The sequence below is a fragment of the Osmerus eperlanus genome, chromosome 12 (genome assembly GCF_963692335.1).
Source record: "Osmerus eperlanus chromosome 12, fOsmEpe2.1, whole genome shotgun sequence".
Taxonomy (NCBI): domain Eukaryota; kingdom Metazoa; phylum Chordata; class Actinopteri; order Osmeriformes; family Osmeridae; genus Osmerus; species Osmerus eperlanus.
This window is the reverse complement of record NC_085029.1, coordinates 13,592,207-13,607,890: the sequence shown is the minus strand read 5'-3', so window position 1 is coordinate 13,607,890 and position 15,684 is coordinate 13,592,207. Positions and strand designations below refer to the sequence as shown.

Genomic DNA, 15,684 nt, shown 5'->3' with positions numbered 1-15,684 from the left:
CTTCATTGTACCCTGACAGGGTTTGTATACCAGTACTAGGACTCTGAGATCTGAAGTAGTGTTTTTCAAGCTGTAAGAGGTGTGAGCTGTCGGTTACTTTGTGTTGGTAGGTCAGCACTGGCCTTTTCTAAAACACTGCCATTGCTTTAAATGGGACTCAGTGATGAGGTCTCTGGGCTCAATGAATGGACGTTGTAAATGAGAGGACGCAGGAGAGGGTCAGGCATGGAATCTCTACCACAACCAATTGAGACGGGTGCTGTGAAACTTTGCTATCTGGTTTGCTACTGTCCACGCTAATATCTGTAACATTTAAAGTAACTTTAAAGTAAAATATGAGGGTTTAAACAACTGGCATAATGAATAAGCAGTGCCTACAATACAATTCAATAAGCATTAAGGCTATAAAGTGTATGCCTTGTTGTCCATACATCATCTGTCAGTTAGCATTAAAAGTCGTTTGCTGGCCCTAAAGTAGGCCTGCAGTACACTGCGTACAAGACACATTGATACCAAAGCCTGTGCTTAGGACCAGAACTGGAAGCCATGTTGGTTTTGGCACACAAAGCTGACCGCTACCCGTTATGTCACCAGGAAGCAGTTCTCAGGCTGTGCCTTCAGGGAATGGCCCTGTTTTGATTTTCTGTGAATGCAACCTTCTTTCCTCCCTTCCTTGGAGAAAGTAGTCATCTGCCATGACAATATATAAGCTGTGTGGAGTAGCACATATCCAAGTTAGGAGGAGAGTAAGAAGGGGTGTATTTTTGGACTCAAACCTGCCCATGGTGTTGAATCAGAAGATCCAGGATGTTATGCCTGCTTGTCCATTGTTTCAGAAAGTGATGCCTCTCTGTATAACTGTCTTCATTATTTATCATGTATCCGGATTACAAAAGAGCAAGGAAACCAGTGTAAGAACCTGCTGATGAAAGGTGCCAATTGTGAATCAAAAGACAATATTGAGTGAAGAATGTACACCGTAATATACTGAATGTAATGTGATGTTGATGAAGCCAGCCCTGTCCAATTTAATTCTAGAATTAAATATGATAATTAGGTTTGAATGCATTGTTAACTATTGCTGATGAATACCTTTTTCAAGGAAATTCAAGCAAGTTTTAATTTATTGTGAGCCTTGCATGTGGTGAAATTGTTGATAGTTAACAAGCTCCCTTGTTCAGATTATAACCACTACAGACTTAAACAGTCCAAACCAGTTGCTAAGCAGCATTTTATTGTGAGAAAGTGCTTTTAGTTCAAGACAATGTGACTGTAATTTATATAATTTGTATTTTATTTTCATTTTTTACATTTTATAAAACTGTGTAATTCAATAACTGAATCACATTCTGTTCATATGCTTATATTTACAAAGTGATGTTTCTATGGAGATGAGCGTGTCTATTGTGGAGATGTCCTTCTCAATCCCAGGTTAAATGTCTCTTATCTATGAGGAACTAGATGGTGCTTATTTATTATGGGTATTAAACACTTTTAATGGAGGTCACACTATAGAAATAAATACATACTGATGTCATGGAGTTTCAGTTTATATTAAAGTATAAACTAGTCATTATTACAGTCTAGAAAGAAACATGATCATCATTTCGCACCTCCCCCTTCCCAATCCTTGTGGATCCAGGTGAGTGTTGTTTTAAAATTAAACAATGACACAGAACCACGTGATTCAAATTGTATTTTCTTTTATTTGCAGTACATGGTTTTTTATGTAGGCATCGTCAGATCCCAGTGCATTAATTCTAGTAGTGCACTTCTCATTGGTTGCGGTTTTCAGGGACACGCAGAGCCAGGAATTCTTAACTACTTGCATGGCTGGCTTCACTAGCAAACATTACAAACCAGCACCATACATATATGAGTTTGTTTTAGGCGTTAACTTATCTTTTTTTTTGTTGATTAACATTATTTTGGCCTTACCACATAACAATCAAAATCTCAGCGGCCGTAGGTGATGTGACTCGCTCTCGACAACCCTCTGACCGCAGACTTGATGGACAGGTAAGACTGATTACGTAACATCATGACTATAAACAAGTCACAGAGAATCATCCTAATAATTCATAAAAAAAAGGAAAACATGGATTGACAGTACCAAACACTTCTCTACCTTCAGAAACATACTACTAACATGGGCTAGATCCATCACTTACTACTAGCAAAATTTGCAGAAGGTATTGCACATGAACTGTAAAAAAAAAAAAAAAAAATAAGAAAAAGGAAATTTACATAAACAGTTCTCTTTACTTCTAGGTGAAGTATACATAATATACAAAACTATAGGTCTCCTAACATTGACAATAGTACACTTTCAAATAAATAAATAATGGAATCTCTTCACATGTCTTCTGCTAGCTAATTATGTGGGCAACTAAAGTATCCAAGAACTGGTAGAAATTTAGTGTGAGGTAGTTCATCAAAGTCTATTTAAATCAGGACGATTACAATTTTCGAGATGCAATTTAAAAAAGCACAGAAGCAGATACTTTAATAAATCCTCATTTGTATCCCTGTACTGTATGTTGGGCTAAGAAAATTAAGAGCACTTAAAAACAACAACAAAAAGGTGTTCTTTTCTGATTAATTATTTTCTTGTGTTACAGCTACTTTAACAATGTATACCTATCAATGGCTGCTATCAACCTCTTCCTCTACCTCTATCACAACACACTTCTCATTCCCAGATGACCAGTTACACAACCCCACCAAGGCAGGCATTCTGGAACGCACCCTTCCACAAACACAACACCACAGCCATTTAGTCACCTTTCAACATAAACAATTTGGTTCATTGAGAAATTTCGATTAAAACAAAAGAGGATATTCCCATCATTTCCTCCTACAATCAGCACATTTTTGTTAATATGCAAAGTATAAAGCCGCAAACCCATAGCAAACAAGCATATCGTTCTCTGTTATAGAAAACAATTATTTACTCATTTTTACTTTGATGAAAGACCTTGATAAAACTGTCCTGTCAAAATGATTCAAACCTATGTGCTAAAATACTTTGACGCATAAATTACCATACTACCTCTCTCAAAAGACTACTGTGTCCAACTTCAGGGTCAAAACCGATGCAGTAGAAAAATATACAAAACATTTGTGACAACAACCGCCTCACTTGTGATTGACTTTGTTTTTTTTAGACACCATTAACCTTCACACAGATGAATACTCCTTTTCCTAGGAATGAATGCTTGACAAACTACAGGCACTTTTCCTTTTTAAAAGCAAACTCAAAACACCACCTGGAAGGACACCATTATTGCATACAGTAAAGAATCATTGAAGCAATGACTCATCTGATTTAGTCATGGTTCTGTTGCCTTGTCAACGTACTAGACCAAAGGGGTGACTTGATTTAGTGCACGCATGCAGGTAGCCAATTTCCTTAGCTATTATTACTCTTCAATTCTGATACTGTACCTAGTCATTTCCAAATTGATTTTAAACATACTGCAAGCTGTATTAAAATTGTGAATGTACATCAATTACACAATGGGATACAGATAATAGTTTTTTTTCCTCAAGGAACCCAAAGAACCTTTATCTTGCCAAAGACCAATATCATCACATCCTCAAACCATCCCTTACTTCCATGTTCTGACTCCCTTCTCAAAAGCTATGCAAGCTCAACTCCTGCTTCTCATCTCCAAGCTCCCACACGTTTCTCAGTCATACGTCAACATCAAAACCACCTACGATTAAAACAAGATCCACCCGTAGAATAATTATAACAAACCAGTGCAGTCGTGTAGAAAACAAATTATGATCCTTTCTGAAAGCTCTTAAGTTACCCTAACTGCACCATTCCTGGACTATAAGACAACCACAAATTTAAATCTGGCAAAATCACAAATCTGAAAAGGGGACTCATCTTATATCCCATAAGGAAAATGGTTCTGAATTCAAACAGCATTTTGAGATATCTTAAGACTAAACTAAACATAAGCTAGCAAAAAATAAAGCTTTCATAAACTTGAAACTTTTTACAAGGAAGTAGTGACTCACAAGAGGAAACTTTTCTTTTTATACACAATATCTGATAGTTATGATATCTGATCAAAAAAGGCTAAATACAATTTTAGGATTCTGCAGGGGAGATCTAAAATCAAACATTTATCAATAAAATTATGTTTAAAATGGCTCACTGCAAACTGAAAAAAAATATACAATGTACAATATAAAATCTGTACAAACCCATTCTACATTGATATGGCAAGTTGAAATAGCAGTAGCTTGAAGTAAAATGAGCAACTTAAAAAAATACGTCAAAGTCACATGAAAGCCTTTAAAGATGTTTCTCAAAAAAAATCTCAATATTGTTAAGAAACCGAAGTATAGTAACATTTTTACGTTCTCTGTCTTCGGCTCCCCAAAAATCCAAAATAAAGATATGCAACAATAAATTACAGCCAGGAGTAAAAAATAAAATAAACCTAACTAACTAAAATAACAACTCTGTAGCAGTTCGAAAAAAAAAGTTTCTTTTGTTCGTTTCAGAAAACAAAAACATAAAACAGCAAAAAACTGGCCTAAATGCTACACCATTGAAGACAAGCGGAGAGGTGGGAGCCATGTCCGGACGGGGGCAGGGACAGGAGGACAGGTTGATAGTCATCTGCAGCAGCCCAGCGGGCCTCCTGCTGTGGTGGCCATCTCCAGGCGGCTGTCCGTGTCGGTCAGGGTGGGGTCGGTGGACATGGAGGACACATCGTTGACAGACGTGGAGGAGGAGATGGAAGGGTGGGGATGCTGCTGGTGCTGCTGGGTGTCTCCACTCACTGCTGCACCTGTGCTATGAGGAGCAGAGAGAAGGCACCCAGTAAGTTAACTGAAGCCTGGACTATGAGGAGCAGAGAGAAGGCACCCAGTAAGTTAACTGAAGCCTGGACTATGAGGAGCAGAGAGAAGGCACCCAGTAAGTTAACTGAAGCCTGGACTATGAGGAGCAGAGAGAAGGCACCCAGTAAGATAACTGAAGCCTGGACTATGGATTCAGAGATGGAGGAAAACAAAAGGGGGGAGTGGCAGAGGGAGAGGCTGGTAAAGTCTCTCTACTAACCTAGAGAGGCTGGCTGTCCCCTGATCACCCCATTCTTCGTCCTTTCCTCCCAGTCAAACACCTCCTTGTATATCAACTCTGGAATGGAAACAGGCAGTCAGAAGAGAAAAGGAGAAGAGAAACAATTGAAGTTCTGCAAGAATGCTGTGCTGCACTGTTGGTGTAGTGAGCAATATTACATTTACATTTACATTTAGTCATTTAGCAGACGCTCTTATCCAGAGCGACTTACAGTAAGTACAGGGACATCCCCCCGAGGCAAGTAGGGTGAAGTGCCTTGCCCAAGGACACGTCATTTGGCACGGCCAGGAATCGAACCAGCAACCTTCTGATTACTAGCCCGATTCTCTAACCGCTCAGCCACCTGACTCCCTAATATTAAATCTTTTGTGCACATAAATAGGAGTGTTAAGGTAAACTTTGTTCAGATTCCACCAGATTGGTTGAGGAGACCCAGACGAGCCGGGGAACAGTGTGTTCCTCCAGCGCAGGTGTGAATCTGGTGTCATCACACTCATCACACGACCACACACAAGCAGTTGAGATACAGAACTCTTGCTGAGCATTGCTGGCATGTATATGACTTTGTAGATTTTGAATGAGATTCTGTCATAGATGTTGACATGTTGAAAACTTTGACCTATCCGGTATAAAGAGAAAAGGGACTCCCTACCTTTCCACTCGTCAACAGTGTGCTCTCTCTCATCCAGCTGTTTGTCTGTGATGAGGGGTGGAGGCTGAAACAATATACATGTACTCACATTATTATTAGCTAACGACCAAAGTAAACCATAGACAGACACAGCATTTGTTTCCACAGTGTAACTCAAATCAGCCAGTTGATGTTCAAATACTGAGTTACTTCAGCTAGCCTGACAGAGAAAAACAATTAAGAAGAACAACTATTAAGAAGGACCTTTCAAAAACAGGCTGATAGTGAAGGTAAACGTGTTATTAGCAGAAGGTTCTGGAGAAATTCAGACATTCACACAATTATATATTTGATCAATTTGAGCAAGGAATAGCACTGCGGATTAATCTCAAGGCCAATATGAGCTCCAAAGAAATGTTTGGCGGGGAGTTACAGTTCATCCCTTTCTCTCTCTCTCTCTCTCTCTCTCTCTCTCTCTCTCTCTCTCTCTCTCTCTCTCTCTCTCTCTCTCTCTCTCTCTCTCTCTCTCTCTCTCTCTCTCTCTCTCTCTCTCTCTCTCTCTCTCTCTCTCTCTCTCTCTCTCTCTCTCTCTCTCTCTCCCTCTCTCCCTCCCTCCCTCCCTCCCTCCCTCCCTCCCTCCCTCCCTATCTCCCTCTCCCTCTCCCTCTCCCTCTCCCTCTCTGCTATCTCTTTCTAACATGGCTCTAATCTTGCAGCAGGTTGACACACCCCTGAGTGTTCCTATGGTACACACACACACACACACACACACACACACACACACACACACACACCCGCTGGCTGTCAATTGGGTTCAACTATGGCACTCCTGCTGCTGGTGGAGGGTAGGTGCATGGTGATGTTTATCATCAAAGTCGTGCTATTCCATCTTTTAATCTTTAGGCTCCCTCCTCCCTGACTGCCTTCAGCCTATTTCTTATTCCCTTTGCAGATGTACTGGCAAACCTGCCCTCATTTTGTGGTGACTGTTTTTGACATGTTGCCCCTCTAAAATCACCGTAAATCATCATCACTCAGTCTGTGCACGAATGCCCTTACACACAAACATCCTTCCTTTCACACGACGTAATGCACACATACTTTCCCTCCAATCATAGAACACCATCACAGAGGAGAGTCGATAATTAACACAAGAACCCCTCTTCACACACAGAAAATGGGACACAAGTGCTTACCGCCTCCACTTCAGTCGGATCATACCAAACATTTATGTAGGAGTGCTGCAGAGCCTCATCCACTGAGATCCGTTTGGATGCATCTATTACCAGCATTTTTGATAATAGGTCTCTGGCTTGACTCGCTGCAAGGCAATAGAGACAAGTAGAGAAATGAATGGTAGACAAATCTCTCTCTCTGCTTCAGAGAGAGAGATTTGACATTCACTGTGCTGATAAATTAGTCTAGTGGGCCAGAAATTGGAGTCGTCAGTCAAACATGATCGCAATCCCAGCAGAATAAAGCACCAATGAGGACGGAGCATTAATGTTGATTTAACAAGACTACTTTTAGTGGAATTACCAATCGCCCATCACATAATTGGGTTGGTGCACCACAAAGAAAGATTTATCACACAAGCTCTTTAAAAACCTACAGCACAGCTATCTGGTTGCCAGGCATCCTATAAATAATTGATTTACCTAACTGAGATTTCAGTCATTAAGACATAATCTAGGTCTTATAATTAAAAGATTATTAATACGTTTGAGAGAAAAATATGTTTAATTGTAGACGCAAGGTATGAATGTGGAGAATTGAATAGAACACAGCTTTATTAGCGACAAGCGCTGACAGGGGTTCCTTACCTTTCAGTTTGTTGTGTTCCGAGTCGGCAGGGAAGAGGACGTCAGGGAAGAGCTTCTCGAAGCTGTAGCCGGCGTAGCGAGGTCGGTTCTCCACATAGGTCCTTACCGACTGGTTAAGCTTCATCAGGAAATCCTGAGACGGAGTCCCCAGCTGTTCAATCACCTTGTTCCACTGGTCGATATCTTTATTGGCCACCGTTAAGAAGAACACACTTTACACAGCTTTGACCAGGGGGGGACAGGGGGCACCCTGAGGGCTTGAAGAAAATCAGTGTGTTGTCTGGTTGGGGAGGAGGGGGGTTTAGGACATGACTGTGACAGGGCTTGGGGTTCATTGTCGGTATTCTTGGGCTGTGTGTGAGGGGTTCCTAATTGGCCAGAATATACCTCCTCCCCCATTGGCTGTGGTGGATCATGGACACAAAGAGGAACACATAGGTAGCCATCACAGCTGTTTTGGAGGTGCAGCTGTGATTGGAGAACATGGATGCCTGCAGCGATGGACAACTACTCTGTGGCTCTGGGCTAGTATCTACAAAGCATTTCAACGTGGGAGTGGGACAGATCTAGGATCAGCTCTATTGTATTCTTAATTCGATTATTTTAATACTTTTTGCATGATTTAAACATTTGCAACTGATCACAGACCAGCCCTCCAACTCAAAAACCCTTTGAGCATACTGCCAGTTCACCCAGACAACAGTTAACCTTTCCATATACGACACACACTCTGGGCACTCAAACACTCTTCCACACACTCTTTCACACTCTGTTACACAACATGGGACAAACGGGATGGAGGGCTGGCTGGAGGTCCAGGTAAGGATACGATCTGTGCCTGGGAACAAGACACTACCTCGGACCATTTCTGCCATGATGCAGCCAATAGACCAGACATCAACTGAAAAATGAAATGACAACCAAATTAGCATGCAGGACTCAAACAAACAACCAAAACAAACAGATCAAAAGAAACAACAAACAAATACCACAGACAAAAGGAGGCGATGCAAACGGGGTGATGTGTGTCTGTGTGTGGAGGGGGGGGGGGGGCACATTTCTAATGCCTGCATTCATTCTAGTGTCTGTGTCCAACAATCCTTCTGCTGTCACTGTTGTCTCATCAGGTGTAAAAACAGGGAAAGCTGGTAAGGTTTAGCATTCCCCCCCCATCATCTTCAGACTAACCAGACAATGAAAGCAGAGGTCTGTAGAAACGGTATTATAACATAAGACAGGGTACCCCCCCCCCCCCTCTTCTCATTTTAAGTAATCCCACCTTAAGTCATAGACACATGAAGTCATTGTTATATCGATTTCAGTCTGTGTTTGAAACCATGGCTGACTGCCAGCCTTTGTAATTCCAGGGCACTTTTTTGAAGGCTTTTACTAGTCCACACTACATGACAGGATAACCCCAGTCTGTCTGAGTATGACTTGTTTCCTGCTTTGCCAAAGTGTGTATTCTGAGCAGCTCTATGAGGAAAGGTGATGTAAAGTGGATGTTGTGCAGTTCCCTTCTCCGTGATGAAAGAGTTTGGAATTCCATTTTAGGTGCATCAGGTTGAGCGAGACGGATGTGTTTGGAGCGGGTGCTGTCTGTGCGGTGGGGAGGGGGGTGGTGGAAGGGTGTGTGTGAAGGGGGGAGGTGTGTGTGTGTGTGTGAGGGCGGGAGGTGAGGAGGAGTCAGGCATCCCAAAGAAATATCTTTTTTGACAGTCTCTCTTTGAACATGATCTCTGCAATCCATTCCATGAACAAGGCTTCAAAACAAAAGAAAGGTAGAAAAGGGAGAACAAACTCTTTTTTTCTCTCTCCTTTTCTCTCTCTCGCTTACAATGCAGAAACTCCTGCAAGCAGCACAAGGATACAATCCCTTCCTGGAAAAAGGATTTTGTGGCGAACCATTTCTGCCATAATGCAGCCCACAGCCCATATATCCACTACACATGTGTAGCACAGGAGGAGAGGGAAAGAATAAGCAAAGCATCAAGTCAGCAGGAAAATCTAAGAGTGTTCAGGTCAGAAGACTATAGGGGGCTGCCTGGCTGATCACCTAAACCTGAGACTCAAGCATAGCCTAATCTTCCTTCTTTTCACTTGCAAAGCCTGTGTTTCCATCGAATAACAAAAACTGTGTAGTGACTTTAAGATATGAAGCAAGCCTCATTATGTCTGCATGGAGGACCTTGTTTCAGAGAAACGCTAAGTGCAGAAGGCAGGCAGTGTTGAGTGAGTAAGAGTATGCATAAGTGACTGGATCCAGTCAGACCAGTCTCGCTCTGGACGGACAATCAATAAAACAACACAAGCCCTGGAGCTGCTGTGTGACAGTGTGGAAGGCAGGGGCACCAAACAGGAAGTATCCCAAAATGCATTGCCACACGTGCCACGTTCCCCTAGGAGGGTGTCAGACGGAGTGTGTGTGTGTGTGTGCACTCAAGTGAGAGGTGCATGCGGCAAGCAGAGTTTTGCAGTACATCTTCTAATTGGCTGACGCCGCAACCCATGGCTGACTCACCATTGGCCTGGTAGCCCATCCCCAGGATGACCTCAGGGGCACGGTAGTAGCGTGTGACAACATAGGGGGTCATGAGGAGGCCGGTGGCCGCTGTTCTGGCCAGGCCAAAGTCCAGGATCTTCAGTGTGCAGTCTGACTTCACCACAATGTTGCTGGGCTTCAAATCCTGCAAGAAGAGGTGGCAGAGAAGAAAGAAATCATTAGATGAATGCCTGGAAAAAACCTTGGGGGTTTAAGAGGTGGAATTAAGAAAGATGTGAGGATTTCATCTTCCCATGCTGTAGAATAAATAACACAGGCTAGTGTGTGAAGTCAATAAAATGCCTTGGATTTAACTATAGCTATGTTTACTTTGAATTTCAAGCAGTTTCCCAGCATGTAAGCATCTCTAGCTTTCTATAGTTATTTGAGTATCAAATGACATTACACAGGACATATTCAGTTTGTTTTCATAACAACTGAGACAGTCCAGTGGTGTAGGCTAACCACAGTCATTTTTGCTGTGTTCAAATGCGGCCCGGATCAGACAGCACCAAACCGGAGGAAACGGGACAGCTGTGGAGAGGCAGGCCGAGAGGAGACGTGCAGGGAAGCGAACTTTGACAACAAGTGACTCATCTCCAGTACGCCTCCACCTTACTGGGGCTCTTGGCGTTCCACATTAGGACCGAGGCGAGGCCTCTCTCAGCTAGGTCACACAGATCAGTGCTGCTCGGCTGGCTCAGGGACGCGTGTGCATTACACTAACTTATTCTGTGCGTGTGTGTGCGCATGTTTGTGCGCATGTCGGGGACGAACAATGTGCGTGCAAGAGTTGTGTGTTGGGATAAGTAAGTAAGCGAATGTGTGTGTGGGTTCGGATGAATGAGCGCATGTGTGTGTCTGAGCATCTCCACTGCCGACTCACCCTGTGTATGATGCCAGCAGCGTGGAGGTGCTTGATGCCACACAGCATCTGGTAGAGCAGGTAGGACAGCCTCTCGTGGTCCAGCTCCATCTGAATGACCTGGCACAGGTTGGCATCCATCAGCTCCATCACCAGGTACCTGCGGGGGCCGAGGGTGTGGTGAGAGGGTACACTATACAGACCTGCGCACTCACACGCTCAGGGAAATGTGGACAAGCTGTCATTTGGCACACATTCAGCACATTCACATACACTTTCTTGAGCATACTCAATATACTCCACATACATCCCCCACACACACTAACAAAAAAACAGTACAGTACAGTACAGTCCATCACACACACACACACACACACACACACACACACACACACACACACAAGCAGAGTGGGCTCTTTCATCCTGAAACTGTCTGTTTATCCTCCAGGCCTCAGGCTATGATTTGTTCATTTTTCTTTTTAGCTCCAATCAGGCAGACACAGAGTGATACACACACACACACACACACACTCCTCTCCTCCGCCAGGATAGAATTAATCACACTTCCTCCCAGAATGCACTCTGCAATGTACTAACCCATCACTTATCCCTCAGCAGACATTAGTTCTGTCCACTGTCCACTGCCCAACACACACAAATGCATACAATCGCGCACGCACACACAGCGTTTAGACGTTTCATATCATTCTAAGTCAGGGTTACATGCTACAGTACAGCTCACTTACACGTCCTGAAACTCCTCTAGTGTCTTCTGTGGTGTGAAAACATTTAATAGGCCTATGATCTGGAAAGGCAAATAGAGCACATTATTATACAACAGTGGTTTGGTTTGACTGGAATACTACTACACACACACACAGAGAGAGAGAGCTTACGTTCTTATGGTTGACACACTTCATGAGCACCAGCTCTCTGTAAGCACGTTTGGCGTGAGTCTGGTTCTGAAAAGGTCGACTGAGTTTCTTAATAGCAACATTTCGCTCGAGATTGTGGTCATATGCTGAGCTGTAAAGGACCGACAAAAGACAGCAAAATATGAAACTACTGAACAGTAAATAAATGCTTTTTTTTTTTACACACTTTATTACATATCTTATTTTTACTTGTATTTCTGATTTAGACAGTATTTAGACAGGCTCCTAACGCTCACAGCGAGGCCAATGAGGCAGGGAGATTACAAGGTTTTCTATGACTAATCATCCTGACTTCCTGTGCCCACTGCACACATTCAGCAGGGTCAATAATTGTATGATTCGGTCTGGGTGTTTGAAGAGATGTGACTGTTGCTGTGCAGAAAACATGCTTTCTCCACTCCCATTTCACCACTGAATGGGGACCTGTGCATCTCCCAGACAGCTTAGTGAAAGACAGATTGTGGGCAGTGAAGAGGAGATGTAAAGATGCATTAGTTCAACAGCAGACACCCTAAGCCAGCCCAGTTCCCCTGATACCCTTTTAAAGGACACCTGGGGGGGGGGCCCTGGGGGGTTGGGGGGGTTGGTTTTAACCAACACAAAAAGGATTTCAACAAGGTCTCAAGGGAAATGTAGATGTGTAAGTGAGATGGCAGCTCTTGTCACAATCCACTTGTTTTTTAATTCCCATCTCTGTTCTCCTCGTGTGTGAGTGACTCACCAGACGATCCCCTGTGCTCCAGATCCTATGGGTCTGAGGTTCTGATAGCGCTTCAAAACCGTGAAAGTGGAATCTCCGACGTCTAAACTGTAATACTCCTTTTCACGCTTATTCCGATTCATGATGAAATCTTGAAAAACACACTGTATTTGGACATCCAAGTGGGACTTCCCTTTCAAGACCTGAGAGAAAAGCAGGAACACAGAGGGTGAAATGAATGAGGAAGAGGTAATGAGAGAATATTAGCATTGTATTATTCAGAACATGACCACATTAACTGTGTGTACAATGACAACATCTTCATCAGACCTAGGCTACAATGTGGATATAGCCCACTCAAGGAGACTGGAGTCTGCTTCGGACAGCATTAACATCTGCATCTAGGAGGCAGGGCTATGTCATATAGGCTACACTTTATCTACACAGCTGATAAGATGAGATCTCTCAGCAGGCAGGCCGGAAAGAGTCACGACAATTATAAAAAGGGTTGACTCGGTTTTATTAGCTCGACGTCGGATCATGCCACCAATCCACAACAGAGTGGCTAGCATGAGTGAGAACTCAGTCTCTCAGTTGTGCTTAAATACATGAGTTGGACATGTTCAAACATAGAATGCACAGAATCGCTTCCTTAACGGGTCTTCAGTGCAGTGATACACTAGAACGTTCAACAGGTGAAGTGGTCGTTAATCACATAAGCCTTAGTTGTACATGATTTTCTTCACTGTCTCCCCACTGTCTGGACTGCATGCTATATTCTGCTCAGAGGGAGCCTTGCTACATAACTTCTTGACCTTACAGAGACACACGCTGTACATGTATCCAGAAACTCTGCCTTACAACAGCTTTAGGCCTACTTATGCACTAACATACATTAGGTTGTAGTTTGGGGCTTAAAGGATCAGAATGTAGTTTGTATCAGTAAATCCATTATAAAACCCCTTCATAAAAAACAAAAAATTCCATAACACAGATTAGGCTACTTCACAGCTATTAGCAATGACGGAATCAATGCATTTACATTTTAGAACCAAAACTCTTATTATTGGAAAATATTGGCCAAACTTCAAACCCTCTTTATCAACCGGCCATCCATTTAGTTTTGGTCAAAACCAAGATTTTAGAGCTACTTCACTGTGTGTCGTGTTCAGCAAGCAACCAGATAAAATAATGACATAATGAAATAATTTCTTATTCTCAGATTTCTCTGAATATTTTGGTTGAATCCTGATGAACAAATGCCACTTAAGACATGGGGAGGTGGACAGTTGGGTTTCAGATGATCACAAGCCTAAGAGACCCCTGAGAAGACATGTGAGTCCTACAACTCACATCTCAGAAATGTACCTAAAACTCATAGCTCAGCTTCTTGATCAGGCAAATGAAAGACATGAGAAAGAGAGAGAGAGAGTCATGGATCATATATTGAGTTTGAAGATGACAAATCATTATTCAAATTTAGAACACTGTATTGAGTGGGCTTTTCGCTGACCGATGGCTGAACAATCCACAAACCAAGACTCGACCTCCATACACATCTACTTTCCCTCCTTCTCCGCTGCTCTCCTCCCCCTCGCGGCCTTCCCTCTCTGCTCTTTTCTCATTTCATCTTCCTCTCCTCTTCTCGGACACTCATCTCCCCTCCAAAAAGCTCCTCTCTCTCCCCCCTGCATCCTGTCTTCTCCATGTTCTCCTCCTCTCTCTCTCCTTCCAGAGTCAGGTGGCTGAGCGGTTAGGGAATCGGGCTAGTAATACGAAGGTTGCCAGTTCGATTCCCGGTCATGCCAACTGATGTTGTGTCCTTGGGCAAGGCACTTCACCCTACTTGCCTCGGGGGAATGTCCCTGTACTTACTGTAAGTCGCTCTGGATAAGAGCGTCTGCTAAATGACTAAATGTAAATGGTATTCTCCCTCAAACACACACTTCTGTTCCCCTTTGATCTCTTCTCACAGACAATAAGCCTGTTTTGTTTACTATGATGGGATCTTGCATCTCACATTTTTGTTCCAATCTAGTTATTTACAATATGAATGATCACTTCTCTGGTTGGCTGTATTATGCTACGTCAGTCCCCTTAACAGTGCAGATGTTGCAAAACTATGTTATCAGAGTCTTATTACAGAGTGGAAGAACAGGTAAGGTCAGGTTTGGGAGCAGGTTGCCAAAACTGTGGGCTCTTGTATGCAGGTCAAGGGTCAATCAGATCACACAGTGGATTGACCAATTAAGATGACCAGACAACAAATTACAGAGTAAGCAAATGCACAAATATTGTGAGTGGACCACTTTAATGTCTGTGTTATAACCTGATAAGCTAATATGATATTCAGTTATGAACACTTAATTTTAGGTTTATATAATATGGTCGATGTGATTGATAACATAACCCATTTACCGCACGGCAAAATCAGCAGTAGGTGATCAACCGTGCGGCGCTAAAATCGCAACGACACCAGGCTGTTCAATAAATGTTGACCATTCAACCAAAATGTGGTTAACACGTACAACACAGGTATATTTGTAAGCAAAGACTAATATGTAGCCTACATGTACAGTTGCCAACGGCCAGAATGTAGGCAAGTGCTTAAAGTTGAAGATATAAGGTTACATTGTAACGCCGCCGTAGTTTATAACTAGTCTCAGTCATTTGTGAACGTCGTAGCCTTTTACATTGTAGCATATCCGCAGGACTTTCACAAATAAGCTACCAGGGGGGTTACAGGCCGAACCTGTACCTTTTGGTCCAGTTGGCTTATTTTATGTGTTCTGTACGACCCATCAGTGGCCCATACCATCCCCCACGGCTAACAATAACATGCCTTCACAAAGATATACATCAAACTTACCCCTCTCCCACAGAAAGCTTGAGTTAATCCAAAACTGTTCAACTGCGGTAGCCAATCCTTCCTCTGTAATACACAACTGAATGTTTGAAGAAATATATTATTTATTCCTTAGCAAGACAACCAGTGGTCCACTGCGTTTCCTTCCACTACCAGGCCTGGATCTGCAAAATACATGTGTACTACGTAATAACTGTACCCTCGTTTTGGTCAAC

General features: G+C 42.8%; 1 protein-coding gene across 3 annotated transcripts; it reads right to left on the bottom strand.

Moving 5' to 3' along the window:
* Positions 1-3,478: 3,478 nt before the first annotated feature.
* On the bottom strand, positions 3,479-15,632 carry mapk8b (mitogen-activated protein kinase 8b). Of its 3 annotated transcripts, none has more exons than XM_062474059.1 (12): positions 15,473-15,632; positions 12,625-12,806; positions 11,865-11,994; positions 11,715-11,773; positions 10,990-11,128; positions 10,083-10,248; positions 9,433-9,504; positions 7,562-7,744; positions 6,935-7,059; positions 5,760-5,823; positions 5,087-5,164; positions 3,479-4,814 (listed from the first exon to the last, which is right to left on the bottom strand). In XM_062474059.1, the coding sequence occupies exons 2-12, from the start codon at positions 12,744-12,746 to the stop codon at positions 4,639-4,641; spliced, it is 1,314 nt and encodes a 437-aa protein (XP_062330043.1). In that variant the 5' UTR covers positions 12,747-12,806; positions 15,473-15,632; the 3' UTR covers positions 3,479-4,638. The 3 variants fall into 3 exon arrangements, with proteins under 3 accessions (XP_062330043.1, XP_062330042.1, XP_062330044.1); XM_062474058.1 differs by lacking the exon at positions 9,433-9,504 and adding an exon at positions 8,391-8,462; XM_062474060.1 differs by lacking the exon at positions 9,433-9,504 and adding an exon at positions 8,391-8,462 and having other exon boundaries at positions 4,651-4,819.
* Between the last annotated feature and the right edge of the window lie 52 nt (positions 15,633-15,684).

Coding starts and splice junctions, on each gene's coding strand:
- mapk8b (XM_062474059.1), bottom strand. CDS start 12,746: ATGAATCGGAATAAGCGTGAAAAGGAGTATTACAGTTTAGACGTCGGA. Junction 10,249..10,989: donor CTGCTGGCATCATACACAGG/GTGAGTCGGCAG, acceptor CTCTTCTTGCAG/GATTTGAAGCCCAGCAACAT. Junction 5,165..5,759: donor CACTGTTGACGAGTGGAAAG/GTAGGGAGTCCC, acceptor TTTCCATTCCAG/AGTTGATATACAAGGAGGTG.